The sequence below is a fragment of the Schistocerca serialis genome, chromosome 1 (genome assembly GCF_023864345.2).
Source record: "Schistocerca serialis cubense isolate TAMUIC-IGC-003099 chromosome 1, iqSchSeri2.2, whole genome shotgun sequence".
NCBI classification, from domain to species: Eukaryota; Metazoa; Arthropoda; class Insecta; order Orthoptera; family Acrididae; genus Schistocerca; species Schistocerca serialis.
Window position 1 is genome coordinate 1,116,917,156 of NC_064638.1, and position 16,256 is coordinate 1,116,933,411.

The 16,256-nt window shown below is 37.9% G+C and overlaps 1 protein-coding gene across 1 annotated transcript in view; it reads right to left on the minus strand.

Moving 5' to 3' along the window:
• The window catches only part of LOC126416701 (apolipoprotein D-like), a 240,238-nt gene that overhangs the window by 15,383 nt on the left and 208,599 nt on the right, over positions 1 to 16,256 (minus strand). Inside the window, exons 2-3 of the mRNA XM_050084512.1 lie at positions 7,811 to 7,941; positions 2,074 to 2,276 (exon numbers count right to left, since the gene is read on the minus strand). Coding sequence (XP_049940469.1) covers positions 2,074 to 2,276; positions 7,811 to 7,941 — 334 coding nt within the window. The remainder of the gene's footprint in view (positions 1 to 2,073; positions 2,277 to 7,810; positions 7,942 to 16,256) is intronic.

A 16,256-nucleotide genomic window follows, 5' to 3' on the forward strand; every position in this document is an offset into this window, starting at 1 on the left:
AATGAGGACAAATGCCAACTCCGACAAAAATGTGTAACATTCATAGGCCACTTTGTCAGTGCTGTGGGCATCCACCCCACCCCAGAAAAGGTAGACCAAATCCTTAACTTACCACCTCCAATGGAATATCAAGAGTTGCGTCGTTTTATTGGGGCAATTAATTTTTACCAACAACACATCCCCCATGCTGCAGAAACGCTTCTTCTGCTACTTCACTCCACAGAATGAACATGCTGGGCAAATGTAAGCTCACTTGAACTCCTCATGTGCAAGCAGCTTTCGAGAACATCAAAGTCGAGCTCACTCAGAGCACCACCCATCACCAGACGCCCATGTGGTTATAATGGCTGATGTAAGTGACTGGGTGATTGGCGTGGTACTACAACCCGAACTCCCCAGTCCACCTTTCCACAAGTCCATTGGATTGAGGATGGTAGTCCTTCATGTGAGATGGGTGGCACACAATGAGGTGGCAGAGCTCAGTGAACAGGGCTGACTCAAACTGCTGGCCCCAGTCAGGTGTCAGGGACTCGAGTCAGCTGAAGCATGCAATCGACAGTGTGATGGAAGCTCAGGTGACAGTGTTTGCCAAGCTATGAGTCAGAGGTGTGGCCTTCACCCACTGAGTTGTCCTGTTGTGGCAGACAAGATGTACTTGTATCCATTTGAATCTGGGAGTGGCCCCACCAGGTCTCTCTGGATATGTTGGAAATGGCCATGCTGGATGGGGAATTTCCCACAGTTATGAGTTTCAGTGTCGAGCTTGCTCCAGGTTGAGACAAGTTGTGGAGGAGGTCAAAATTAAAACAAAAGGTCAGAGTTTGCTGTAATATTGATGGTTTATTGATAGCAAAATCGATTTTCCATCATATAGTGATCATCTTCAGTGCTGTGGTGTACAAAATAAACTCATAGGCACTGGTATTAAGTTATTATCAGTAACCAAACCTGAGAAATGATCACAATAACTCATAGTTATAATTCAAGGGAAAGGAAGGGGGCTAAACAAAAAGGGCTGGTGAGGTTTAGGAAAAGGGATAGAGTGCAGGAAAGTCATTTAGAGCCCCAGGTCAGGGGAGACTTACTGGATGGGATGAGAGGCAAAGACCGAATGTTGGGGAGTCCCCAACAATTGCCCATTACTTCTCATCCTGTCTGGTAAGAGTCCCCTGACTCGAGGTTAAGGGTGACTTTTCCAAACTCTACCCCTTTTCCTAAACCTCACCAGACCTTTTCTTTCATCCCTCTACCTTCCCATTCAACCCTTCTGCCAGAAGAAGGAGGCAGCAGCTAAAAAAGCTAGCTCCCTGTACTACCTGTTATTTGTGTGTTCTCCTGCCACTGCTTGGTGAGTTGATATTTTATCTATTCAGTTACTTATACTTTCAAAAATTGATTATCTTTGTTGATATTTTATGTTAATAAAATGTAGTAGTACTGTATTTTACCATTTTGTAATTTATGTAATACCTGCATCCATAAATAGGTATCACGTACACAGCAGCAGTCATTCAGTGCCTGGTAGTCAAAATGTATACAGCAAAACACAGTGAATAACTAGTCATCAGTTTCAGTTTTTACACAAACATCATTATTGTAAATCCATCTTTGCCAAAACAGGTCAGTAATGCTTTAAGCTGCATTCCCCAATTTGAAAAATGTAACATACCCAGAGACTTAATGAAACCAGTTTTTGATAAGTAATTTGACGGCAGCATGTTACATCTCTGAGCAACAGTGTCGGAAAGAGAAACTTAATGCATCAGTACAATGAAATTTACTTGTTTCTGGACAGACTAATCATTATTGTTAGGTACTTAGCATGTAAACTCCCACTGAAATAGGAAAGAATGTGTACAGAAGCATAGTAAATACATTTTTCTAGTTGAATTTTGCACACAGTTTTCTACCAGTATTTCAAAATTTTAAAATCTATGTAGTTGACCTTAAACTAAATGGAAAGAATTCTTGGAATTGTTTTTACAATTCAATGTGCATTTACATATAGCTCCTCAAATATAGCTTTAGTTCTAGTGTTAGCAAGGAATTTTTAAGACAGTGGTTTATAATTACCTGCATGCATAACAGCGAGATCGGAGCAAGACCACAGAATTGCATAGTTGTCATAATCTGTATGTAGAATTGTGTACAAGCCAACACCAGGCATCATCCTTGCAACTGCTGAAGGAAGCCTTGTGTTCACTCTGTAGTTAAGAGTTGCAGAACCTTCATAGAGTGGGTTGGCTGAGCCAAGGCTTGTACTCATGCTGCCTGTTCTGTAAGAAAGAATTTGATATAAGTTTACATTTGTCCACTTTTGTAACACAGTAATTTTTTTTTTCATGTTACAATATACTTTTCACATATTTGGTGAGCATGTTTTTGGAAAACTGGTAGCAATAATATGTATGATGAAGGTGCAGACATAGGTGGAAAATATGACAAAAAAATGTTCAACAAAACATGAACTTGAGAAAAAAATAAATAAAATAACATTACAAAAAATTCAGTCCATTGAGCAAGCCACGTAATTTCTATTTCACTTATACACTCACTGACGCTACACTGAAACAGTTCAGTAAATCCTCAAACTCTTATTATCAAAGAAACAATAATTCATGCACTGTACTTGAAAAAAAAATTAATTGCATAGGGCTTCACATTACTAAACAGGAGACAAAAATTGAAGTTCTTTCCCTTACATGAAAATATTCTTTGGTCTTTCAGGGGGAGGGGGGGACTGTAACCTCTAGAGTCTACATCTCCAGGGGCAGTAATGGATGGTAGGAGGAAAATAAAATGCTTCCCCCAGACGAACAGGCAGTGCAGCATCTGGCCCAGAGCAGGTGGCTGCAAACAGGTGTCTGTATCCCATGTTAGGGGCAGCCTCCAGAATTGCAATAGGCAACAGAATACCATCATACACTGTTATTCCTGCATAATGCAGTCACCATTTTATAAGCCAAATATGGCTTCCTCTTATGTTAAATCAATATCTGGAAGCAAAATAGTACCCTGCTCGGATCTTCAAGTTGGAAACTTGAAAGCAGGCACAATATCAAACAGTAGAGTAACAAATACTTAATTTTGGTATAAGCCTTACTTTTAAGATAGAAGAAATCACTAGATATTATTTATCATATATTAACACCTTGGCTGTAACAATGATAAGGGACAGTAAGTGAGAAATAGAGTTATTGCAAGCAGAACATGGTGAATGATGCACATTATTCATATTAGTTTATAGTTCCACGATAAACCACGAAACAGCAGCTCTATCTCCAACTTCAGATTCTCACAGATGGCAACATTGTCAGGATGTGTGTATGGTAGAGTGCTATGTACCAAAATATAAGGCTATCAATAGTAGTAGCAATGCATGCAGTGTTCATGCCAGGAAAATGCTTTTCAAGCATGATTTGTAGGAATCTGAGGCTGATGTAGATAATTATGACTCAGATAAACATCCTGAATATATTCATCAATACAAATGTGCTTCAAAAACCATTACTATTCATGTAAATGTGAATATTTGTTTAAGCAAGTAAACAGTATTAAACTGTATCCCTTGCTATTGTTTGCATGTATTTACATGGCAGGGTGATGGTTTAAATGTTGAGGGTGATTCTTAACATTCTTGATGTATGTTTGTAAGGTGCTTGCTAAAATTAATTTTATGAGGTACTGAATCACAGATTAATATTTGAGGTTGTTATACTTCTTTATTGTAAAACTATCAATGCAAACATTAGAATCAAAAACAGAAACACTTCAGACCTTTTAAATTTGTGTTTTTTAGAGGTTTTGCAATTATGTTTCATTAATTCATCCTGTAAAAATAAGCAATGCTAACTCTTATTAAGTGCACTCAGTTTGCAAATATACAATGTTAACTACCAGTTGACCAATTCTTAAAGTTGGGTACAATTTATCATCTTAAAAATATGTTGTTACTGTAGAAATGTTTAAAAACAGTGACTTACCTGCATAAAAAAGTTACATTGGATGTAATTCAGATACCTTATTTATGAGATCTTATTGTAATGTTACTGCATAATGTCTCAAAATAACCAGCTTGTTTTTTCAAAAAAAAAAAAAAAAAAAAAAAAAAAAAAAAAAAAAAAAAAAAAAAAAAAAACTTGTTAACTGTAAGTAATTGCTGCTAGAATTAAGGTGGTAAAGCAGTGTAGTCCTGTGCAGTGAGTAGTCCTGTGCAGTGAGCATATCAGTGCAAAGTTTGTTATAAAATAATGCTGTGTACTTTTTGTTAATTTGAACATCTGAATTGTGAGACATATGATGGTGTTTAGAAATTTTGTGCTTACACAGATTTGGGGAAAGATAATTGTGGCTGATTCTCCTTTTAGGTGATAAGGGGGGCTTTGTGAAGAAACAAGAGAAGATATAAGCTGTAAACATTTTGGTTGATATGCTGTATGCAACTGGCAGTACATCTGATCTAAACTGTAAAGAAAAAGATAACTTCTGGTTTTTCCACTATGAGACAACTATCTAATATAGCATATTACAACACTCTTGCTAGCTGTGGGAGCGATGGTTCTGCTGGCTCAGCAGAATCGTCAGTCATGAAACTTGTAGGAATGCTGTAATATGAAGCTGACATTTGGAAACTGTTGAGCTCTGTGCAGTGAAGGTATATAGTAAACAGATACTAGAGCTGTTCCCATAACAGTTTGTTAAGCGTAGCCTCAGTTTTATTCATTTAATCAAGGTGACCTGACAGTACACAGTTTGTAACAGATACCAGATAAAATTTGTTAACATATATTATGGATAGACTATGGTATCATAATACATGGCAACGGAGTGAATAAGTTAGCTTCACTGAATAGTTCATGATATGCACTTAAACATAATCAGTGGGATTACTTTTCTAGGTATTCTTTTACAATGTAAAAACAGTGATACAGCAAATAGGACTCCAAAGCTTTACTAAACTGTATGTTGTCTTCAACACACACAATACATGTGAGAAATGTGTTGAACAGCTGGAGGCCCATGTGAAATGCTCCTTTTACAAAGTTGAGTGTTTGCACATAACTTATACAGATCTGTGTTTATTCTGGTATTGTATTGTGTACTTCAATATTTGTTTTAGTCTGGATTCTGTCAGTACTATGTGCTTCTTTAAAAATTTTACAGTCAGGAACATGTACAGACAAGGCAGTGTTAGGATCTCTAACTCCCTGAAGATGGGTTTTCAGTAATCACCAGGCATGCTTTCACATACGATACTCATGGCTTTGTTCTGGATTTTGAAAGTGGATTTTTCCCAGAATATCACATAATATTTTACATAAGTCTGTATGTATGTATAGTGCACACTGTTTTCTGGCTAATACATTATTTCAGCACACAGCAGCTAGTACTTATTCTGGCATTTACCTTTTTAGTATGCTTATTCCATTTCAGGTTATATTGTACCCACAGACCTGCATTGGTAACTATTGGTTTATTATTTACTGTTCAGTTGGTTGAGAGGGGTTTGCATCTTGTGTGATGTGAAAGTTCATGGAAGCTGTCAAACTTTATTTTTAGTATTGTTGGTTAATCTGTTGACTGTTGTCCAGCTGCTGAGTTGTTCAGAAGCCAGGTTCACAGCTTTCTGAATTGTGTTTATGTTCTCCTCTTTGAAGAGTACAGTTACATTGAACATTGTGGTTATATGAGCATCTACATACAGGCTCAAATTGTTGATATGTAGGAGGAATAGTAGAGGTCCCAATACTGAGCCCTGGGGAACGCCTTATGCAATAGTTTAACAGTTTTACTACTAGACTGGATTTCAGTTATTCAACTGAGTTGTTTGATAGTGTACTTCATGCTGACTCTCTGTATGTAGTTGCTTAGGGGCGATGCAGTCCACTCATTTGCAAGTCCTCTGACACCATACTGTTCAATTTTTCGAGCAATATTTTGTGACCCAATGTATCAAAAAATCTTTGAAAGATCTAGAAATATGTCTAGCATGAGTTGCTTTGTATCTAACACATCTAGAATCATATTCATAAAGTTATACACTGCCTTTTCCATAGATTTATTGTTTCTAAACTTATGTCGGTACATTCTCAGTAAACCTTTTGTATTTATGATGCCCATCAGTTTTTTGCAAATAATTTTTTCAAATGCTCTAGAGAAACATGATAAAATTGTGATAGGCCTATAGTTGTTCATGTCTTTATTATCATCTTTTTTGAAAACAGGAATTACTTTAGATTGTTTGATAAAGTTTATCAGCTTTATGCAGCCATCACAGTGCCATGATGTTGAGTAAGGGCTGCAATTATTTCCACTGACAACTGGATTGAAGGATTTTCATTATGTATTGTGAAATGGGACTTACAATTATTTCACAATGATAGCTGATGCTGTCTTCTGTAAGAAGGACATCAAGGCATTTTAGAAATTAATTTTGCTGTCTTGGTATGCCAGTAATAATAATATCACACAGCAAGAGTAATTCCCAACTGAACTTTGCAGAACATTGACTCATTAAGTAATGATTCAGCCTTGTCATTGGTTTGCAATACCAGTAGGACCTACTCTATTTGGCAAACACATCCATTTCTGTTAGTACTGTAAGCACTTACCACACTAATATCATTGCATCGTCCTCTGAATGATTTGCATTTATTATGAATGGTCAACAGTGTGTAATACACTTTGACTTGAGTTCATGAATGTGTTTTTACTCATTAACAGGAACATTTTAAATGCATTTACTGATCCACTAGATGGCTTCATCCAAATTAGCAGTACAGTCCTATTCATTTTAAAATGGCACTATGCAATGGGGTTACAGCAAGTAGGTGAAATACCAGAATGAAAGCTAATGAGATCAGAATCAGAATCTTTTGAACAAGATTTTCAGCAATGTGTATGCTACTATATCAATTAGGTTTGTGAAACTTGATATCCACACCAATTTTAAGGTGGTGTTAAGGCAACAAAAATATTATTGGGACAACTAAAGAATAAATGTAATTCACTAGCTTTTCATTGTTATGCTACCTTGCAGGACTTCACAAACAATTTCTCGTAAATTTTGTAAGTCTCACTACTCTTAACTTCATCTTAATTAAGCTATGATGGAAGGTTAAACTTTAACATCTCAATGATGACAGTAGCCTCAGGTAAGGAATAATGTAATTCATCCATGGAAAAGTAGTTACAAAACCTTGTTCAACGAACTCTGGAGTATTACTTGTCAGTCTGTGAATCCACCATGTAGGGTTACACAACAAATCAAGACCATTATCAGCAAGGGGAGGGATGTCTACCCCAAATATTAGGAAAAAATGATCTTTGAAAACTGGACTGGCATCATGCACCATCTGACACACACACACACACACACACACACACACACACACACACACATACACACACACACACACACACACACACACACACATCAATTCAGTATCAGTTTGACGACAGCACCAACATAACAGATGCCATCTAGGATTCAGTGCTATTTTGCTTATAAATGTGAATGCTAGATTGCTTTGAGTTCTAAAAGCTTCAGGTAGCTTTGTACCCTTAAATCATGATTTTTCTTTTTCTTGTTACAAGCTACTACAGCAGCTAAAACTATGAAACAAAATATAGAAAGTATTTTCATGTTTAAAGTGGCAGCATTAGGATGTTTGATCTTTATTAACGGAAGTTTTCAAGAGTTTTGAGTTTTGTTATGTCAGAAGTTCTGCTTTGTTTCTGCCATTCCACCCCCTTTCACAAAAATCTCAGAGACATAATTCATTCCATAAACTGAACCGTCAATACTTACAATCTGTTTACAGTCTTAATAGCCACTTTCACATTTCCAGAAGGCTTTGGTGAGAAGTAGATTGAAGTACAGCTGCTGATGATCTCATACAAGTAGAACGAGCGCTCAACTTCGTACCACTTCCCTTCAAACTGTAAAACAAGAAAAACAAATGTCAACATTTATCAATAAAAAAATCATGAATGTAATTCTAATTTAGCAGTGAAGGGACACTTTCAGACAGACAAATTAGCACGCATTTTTGGCTAACACCCAGGTGTTTGAATGTCTCCAGAACATTCACATAATCTTTAGCTTGGAGACTCACAAGAGAATGTGCCAGAGGAGCAAACGGATCTTCTCATAGTTACATTAGAAAGGTATATGCACAGAAACTAACATGCGATTCCTGCATACTTGGCAAGCATAGGTGTAGATTTGACATGTATTGAGATAAGTGTTTAACTTTAAATTTCAAATCTGCAAAAACTGATGGACAGCTGTAAAAAAAAGAACCACTTCTTTTAAGAGTTTCAGACATCTCACATACATGACATTAGAGATTATATTTACTTTATTTAGGAAGTGTAAATGTAGAAATCAGGTCTGCAGGGTTGACCATTCACCCAAAATAAATTGTATAAAAGCTGAACATTTTACTACCATGCCATTTTACTTAATTAAAAATAATAACAATAATGTTAATAATAATTATTATTATAGAATAATTTCTTCAGCATCAAATAATTCACTGCATACATACAAAAACCGAAACGGCTACAAATATTAAGATTTAATGAAAAGTATTTTCTTCTGACTATGGCATTGATTAACATATAATGACATGACAAACAAATTGTTTGCTTAGCACTAATTATATATTTTTTCAAAGTTCTTCCAATTCTGCATATGAATATGATATTCTTATAACGTTTAGAAAGGGTTCTGCGAAAGAAATTTTTGAAGCTGAAACTTAAGCTTCTCTGTGAAAAGAGTCATAAGTATACTGGGCATCGCATTGGCTAACTTTAATCCTGCATTTTATGGATCCTTTACATAGAGGAATTTTCTTTGTCTGCTGGTGTAATTTTTTCCTTATTTCTGGTATTCTACTGATGCAAATCAGAGTATATATTGGGATGCAGTCTTTTAACGAGCAATAAGACTTTTACAATATATGCATTTACTATGCTCAACATGAAGTGTTTGGAAAAAAGCCAATGTATGATTCCTTATATTCAGAACCACAGATGATTCTTATGGCCATTTTTTTTTTTTTTTTTTTTTTTGAGGAATCAGTACCTTATTTGGATTTTCTTTGGTAGTGCTCACCAAATTTCTATTCTGTAGTTTAAGTATGCAGCTTTTAGGATAACAGTATCTTTTCAAAACTTGCTAATCATACTGACTGCAAATGTATTCTTAGATTGCTTACATCTCAGACAGTCAGCATATGTGTCCCATGTCGGATTGCTTCACATGGCTAAACCAACGAACTTTATACTAAACTCTTATTTTTTTCATGTCATTTCCTAAGTAGATGTAATTTCATTATTTTATCTACTGTTGTTGAACATCATGGGACTTCTCTTAATGGTTCTTACATTTACATGGCTTTCATTAAAGTACTGAAGACAGACATGTCTGTGCTGCCTCCTGCAGTTATTACACATGATATTATTGATTGTGAGTTGTGCTATAGTTGTACAATGTAAGATTACTCCTACACAGTGATTAAGTATGAAATTAAATCAAATTTTCAAATAACACCAACTTTTATTAGAGAATAACAGTCAAAATTAAAAGTAAACAAAAATTCTAATTTCAGGCATGAATATTTACGAACACACAATCTGTGCAGTTAACAAAATATTAATAAATGTTCAGTAAGTCACTTAAGTCATCAGTGAAGCTAATCATATATTTGAATCTACTAGGGGAGACTGGGGACAAAAGTAACAGGGTATGAAAGTAACATACCTCCCCTACCTTCGCATGCAGCTCCGAAAATCACGTGATTCAAACAATGTATTCCCTTCATGTTTCCCAACTGCCTACCAATTGTTGGCCAGTATTGGAGAGTCTCTGTTGAGTGTGGTGCAGTAAAATGTTTTTTCAGTGTCTCACCAAGTTCTCTCTATTTTCTTAGTTTTGTGATAACGGTGGTATTACGCTGTAAACGTAAGTCTACTGTAATAATTTAACCACGTGAAACTTTCAGTTTAGGTATATTAGTGTTAGGAGTAGCAGTGTCTTGCTGAACAAACTCGTTCTTACTGAACAGACTCGTTATTTACTTAGTTATTTCGTTACAGGGAATTATACCACGAACACGGGTTAGGACAACTACATGAGGACTAACTCCTACTACTGTATATCAAACTGCGGCAGATGATGTTGCAAATTATAATATAAGTATTAGAGCAGCAGAGAAGAAATGCAATGTATGCCATGTGACATTGCATCGGTACATTAAAAGAAAGAGAAACGTATTAGTGATAGCAGCACACCAATGCCTCGTGTTGGATGTAGAAGTGTAAAATGAGTGTTCTCTGACGAACAAGAAAAAATTAAAACTGAATATGCGATTAGAGTGTTGGAGATATTTTACGGACTTTGCCTTAAGGATATCCATAAATTAGGTCGCGAACTGGCAGCGACAAACAATATATCAGTTCCATCAACTTGGGTGGACAATCAAACTGCTGGTCCAGACTGGTTTTCAGCATTCATGAAGAGGTATCCCCAGTTGTCTAATCGGTCGCCTCAACCCACAAGTCTTGCTCGAGTAACAAGATTTAATCCAACAAATGTGAATGCCTTTTTCAACAACCTGGCTAGCGTTATGGAGAGATATAAGTTAGAGCCCATGGACATTTGGAGTATGGACAAGACAGGAGTAACCACTGTTCAGAAACCAAAAGGAATTGTTGCTAAATGGGGAATAAAGCATGTAGGAGCTACCACGTCGGCTGAAAGAGGCACTCTTGTCACTGTTGCTATTGCCATCAACGCTCAGGGACACAGTACACCACCTCTCTTTGTATTCCTTCGCTTGAGACAGTCCTGTTGGTTGCACTGGAGCAGGAAATGAGAGTGGCTGGATGCAAGAGGAAGAATTTTTGTTATTCTTGCACCATTTCGTAAAATTTGCTAAACCAACTCCTAAGCACAAATGTTTACTGCATCTCGACAATCACGAATCTCATATATACATAATAAGCCTGAATTTTTGCAAAAGCACGGGGATTGTTAGGCTGTCATTCCCACCGCACTGTACACACAGGATGCAGCCTCTAGACCATTCAGTTTATGGTCCATTTAAAAAGATGGTGATTGCTTTTGCTGAAAACTGGATCAAGAATCATCCGGGAAACAGTATGTCAATTTATGACATCCATTCAATTGTAAGGGAAGCATGTCCACTTGCTGTAACTCCCAAAAACATTGCAGCAGGATTTCACTGCATAGGCATAGTACCATTTAATAGGAATGCGTTCAGTGAAATCGATTTTACACCATCTTTTGTCACTGGTCGCCCAGCACAAGCTTCCAATTATGGAAAGCAAACTGTGTCCTTCCAAGGGAACCTCCCCATCGCAACCCCCTCAGATTTAGTTATAAGTTGGCACAGTGGATAGGCCTTGAAAAACTGAACACAGATCAATTGAGAAAACAGGAAGAAGTTGTGTCGAACTGTGAAAAAATAAGCAAAATATACAAACTGAGTAGTTTATGGCAAGATATGCAACTTTAAGGAAGTTGGTACTGCAGCGGCACTGTGGTCTCGTGGTAACGTGAGCAGCTGCGGAACGAAAGGTACTTGGTTCAAATCTTCCACCGAGTGAAAACTTTAATTTTTTATTTTCAGTTTATGTGACAAACTCTTAGGTATTCATCACTTTTTTGGGAGTGATTATCACATCCACAAGAAAACCTAAATCGGGCAAGGTAGAAGAATCTTTTTACCCATTCGCCAAGTGTACAAGTTAGGTGGGTCGACAACATATTCCTGTCATATGACGCACATGCCGTCACCAGTGTCGTATAGAATATATCAGATGTGTTTTCCTGTGGAGGAATCGGCTGACCTATGACCTTGCGATCAAATGTTTTCGGTTCCGATTGGAGAGGCACGTCCTTTCGTCTACTAATCGCACGGTTTTGCGATGCGGTCGCAAAACACAGACACTAAACTTATTACATTGAACAGAGACGTCAATGAACGAACGGACAGATAATAACTATGCAAAAATAAAGAAAGTAAAATTTTCACTTGTGGGAAGATTTGAACCAAGGACCTCTCCTTCTGCAGCTGCTCACTCTACCACGGGACCACGGCGCTCCTGAGCTTACCGTCTTCTTTATGTTGCCTATGTGACCAAGACTGATGACCAGTTTGTATATTTTGCTTATTTTTTCACAGTTCCACACAACTTCTTCCTGTTTTCTCAATTGATCTGTGTTCAGTTTATCAAGGCCTATCCACTGTGCCAAGTTATAACTAAATCTGAGGGGGGTGCGATGGGGAGGTTCCCTTGTTAGTAGAATCATTAGCGCTTTCTAGTGACCCACCTGGAGCTGGGATGACATCTAATCCTGATCCAGAAGCAATATGATGGAAAACACTTTCAAATGTCATAGCCTGTGATGCAGGACCTAGTGGTTTACAATCATCTTCTTCAGTTCGTGCAGCATTTTCACTCGAAGGTGTTCGTCCATTACCAGAAGCAGGTCCAAGGCAACAAACAAGAAAAGGAAGAAAAAGGAGCAAGTCTGCAATTTTGACCGACACTCCAGAGGAACTGGCTATAGAAGAAGAGCTAAACGCCCGTCCCCAGGCGAAAAGCGGCAAAGAAGCTAAACTTAAAAAGCAGCTGGCCAAGGGAGCGAAAGCAGAAAAAACCTGAAGAATCAACATCGGAAGACAATTATAGCTACTGACTAGTATGTGTCGAGTCTTTCCTCTACAGTCGTCCCAAAGACAAGTGGATTAAAGTGTTGGGAATGTAAGTGTTGGTCTCATATTGCTTGTACCAGAGGGGGGGATATTTACGTGTGCCACAATTGTGAATCTGAATGGGACTAAGATATGCATTACTTTTCTCTTTTACTGACTCACTGAACATTTACTTATAAAGCCGGAATTCGTTCAGTGCTATTAATTGCTATTTCAATTAATATAATAATTTTAAATGAATGAGAATTGAAATTTATTGATGTTTAATTAATGTTTTATATTGGTAATGTACTTTAAGTTACTGTATGAGTCCTTTAGGTAGTAAAATGTGGTTTAACTCATTATGTTACTTTCGTAGCCTACCTGTGTTACTATCGTCCCCAATAACGGGGACAAAAGTAACAGGTACACTGATGCCTTAAAATTAGTTTTACAACTACCAAATATATGTAATTTTGTGGAAACTAAACTCATTTGTGTTAGGATAGTTTCAGAGAACACGCACGTTAGTTCTTTTTGTTTCAAAAGTTTATAGGGAAGTAAAAAAAAAAAAAAACAATATGCAAACTGTTACTTTTGTCCCCGGTACCCCCTACAGCTGCTTTTAAGGGGCTTTGACAGCTTTCTTACTATTTATTTTTTGGCAACGTTGGACTCTTCTGTTTTCGTAAATAAATTGTCGGATGCAGGTCAAAGTACCCCAAGCATCTGCCTGCTTATACCATTTCAGAAAGATTTTGGGGGTAACTGTGTCACCCCCTCAAGTTTGTAACCTGAAGAAGGACAATTAAAATGTTCATTATGATTCTGCTTTATGCTAAATTACTTGTAACACTGATAATGCTTACAGCGAACCTGTAGATATTTTGTCAAATCAAGATGGCACTACGTTACTATGAAGTCTAGTACTACAAAATCGAAAAAAATGCGACACGAAAGCCGCAACACATATAAAGAAGAAACGTAATGTTGAAGAGAAATGCCGTCGTCCTTTAGTGCTCCCAGTCACTTTAAGTGAAATTAGTCTCACAATTTCTTTGGAAAAAAACCATGACTCAGTTACCCCATCGGCCCAGATACCTCAACTGACCTTACCTCTTTTCCTTCATTCCTATTCAATCTAACTTTTCTCTGTCATTCCCCGAAGTAAAGAAGACGTATTTCGTATAACTATCAATATGAGTAGATTGGTAGTTATAATTTTGCGTTAGTATGTGCCTACTTTACAGAAGTAGCCTGCAGTAGCATCTTTACCAATTAATATATAATTTGACTCGTTTCACATCACTGAAAACATTCTTTCACTGAGAAATTTATGTAACATGATGTGCGAATGGATTAATGTATGAAGCTCGAATAAAGAAGGAAGGAAGGAATATTAGTGTTTAACTCCACGTCGAAGACAAGGTCATCAGAGACGGAGAACAAGCTCGGATTAAGGAAGGATGGTGAAGGAAATCGGCCATGCCATTTCAGAGGAACAACCCTAGTATTTGCCTCAAGCGATTTAGGGCAATCACGAAAAACCGAATTCAAGATGGTCGGTCTCGGATTTGAACCATTGCTCCCCCGGTTTCGAATAAGGGATCTTGTTCAACTGTTCCGAAATTCAAGGAGCACCACACATATGAAACTAAATTGTTGCATGTGGCTTGAAGCAAACAGGTTTCTATCGTCCCATTAAAGCTCAAAGTGGAAAATTCCAAAGAGAAAAGAATAAATTTCACGCATGCAACAAGATGACTGTGAGGGTCAACGTGTGTTTTTGCCGCTGGGAGCCAATTGGCCGCAATTGGGGCCCCCCGACGCATCAAGGAAGTAACTCTCCCAGTCAGGGTCCCCCTCCTGCACACGTCACCGCCACAAATCAAGTTGCGACATTAGGGCCGCTGCAAGCAAACCGTAAAATATGTGTACCAGTTATTGGAGCCTCCGAAATGTAACATTGTTACTTGTAACGACGAATCACTGCATGACAAAGTGTGAGAATTTTCGTTACACTCTGCTCTACTCTCTCAACTGTGGTGGACTAACGCTCCGAATGTTTGTGACAAGCCTATAGAGTACTGAAGCATAAGAAGCAAAACAAAAAAGGAGGCGCACATCGCCCTTCATCGAAAGAAAAACAAATTCGAAATATTTCCGTTCTTCATGCCAAGTGATGCGGTCGTTTTTCTTTTAACGTGCATTGCTTGTTACGTTACTGTTAAGTTTACTAAAGAATTACAGCTGTCCTCTAAAATTACGTTGCCTCGATCAGTCATTGGTGTTACAGCTATATCAGGGCCTTGATAAGTTAATCCAGGGGAGGAAGGGATAAATCGTCCCGTGATTCGCCTTAGGTGAGCTAGAGATACCACTGACAAAAATGAACCAGGTTGATCGGTGCAGAAAATATCGATCTGTGATGAGTAGAAATGTACCCACTATGTCGGTTTCCATGTTTAATATCAGGTGATCTACGGCCGTCCTTTATCGACGTGATAAACTTTTCATAATGTCACACTAATTTTTGGTTCGCCCCCGTTGTCTAGTATGGAAACCTCTCATTGCTGTCCTGTACAAGATACTCATGGTGACTTTTCTTCGACCTTTAATGAAACACGAAATGTGAGACTACAACGTGTAAATGACTGTGAAGGTTCAACAGGTATACTAAAGAGACTGCTTACACCACGCTTGTCCGCCCTATTCTGGAATATTGATTCAAATGGCTCTGAGCACTATTGGACTTAACATCTGAGGTCAGCAGTCCCCTAGAACTTAGAACTAATTAAACCTAACTAACCTAAGGACATCACACACATCCATGCCCGAAGCAGGATTCGAACCTGCGACCGTAGCGGTCGCGCGGTTCCAGACTGAAGCGCCTAGAACCGCTCGGCCACTCCGGCCGCCTCTGGAATATTGCTGTGCTGTGTGGCATCCGCATCAGGTGGGACTGACGGATGACGTCGAAAAAGTACAAAGAAGGGCAGCTCGTTTTGTATTATCGCGAAATAGGGGAGACAGTGCTACAGGCATTATACGTGAATTGGAGTGGCAATCATTAAAACAAAGGCATTTTTCATTGCGACGGGATCTTCTCATAACATTTCAATCACCAGTTTTCTCCTTCGATTGCGAAAAAAGTCTGTTGGCACCCACCTACGTGGAGAGAAATGATTGTCACGATAAAATAAGAGAAATCAGGGCTCGCAACAAAAAAAAAAAAAAAAATAAGTGCTCGTTTTTCCCGCATGCCGTTCGAGATTGGAACGGTAGAGAGGTGGCTTGAAGGTGGTTCATTGAACCCTCTGCCAGGAACTTTATTGTGAATAGCAGAGTAATCACGTAGATGTAGATGTGATGGGTACTTGTGTGGTGTAATATGTTTGCGTTATGAAGGATGAGTATGACATTAAATAGACAGAAAGAATGAAACACATTACTGACACATGACTTACTCCCGTGGAACAGAAGATGGGCATCGAATTTCAGGTCCACATCCAACGCACGGATCACCAT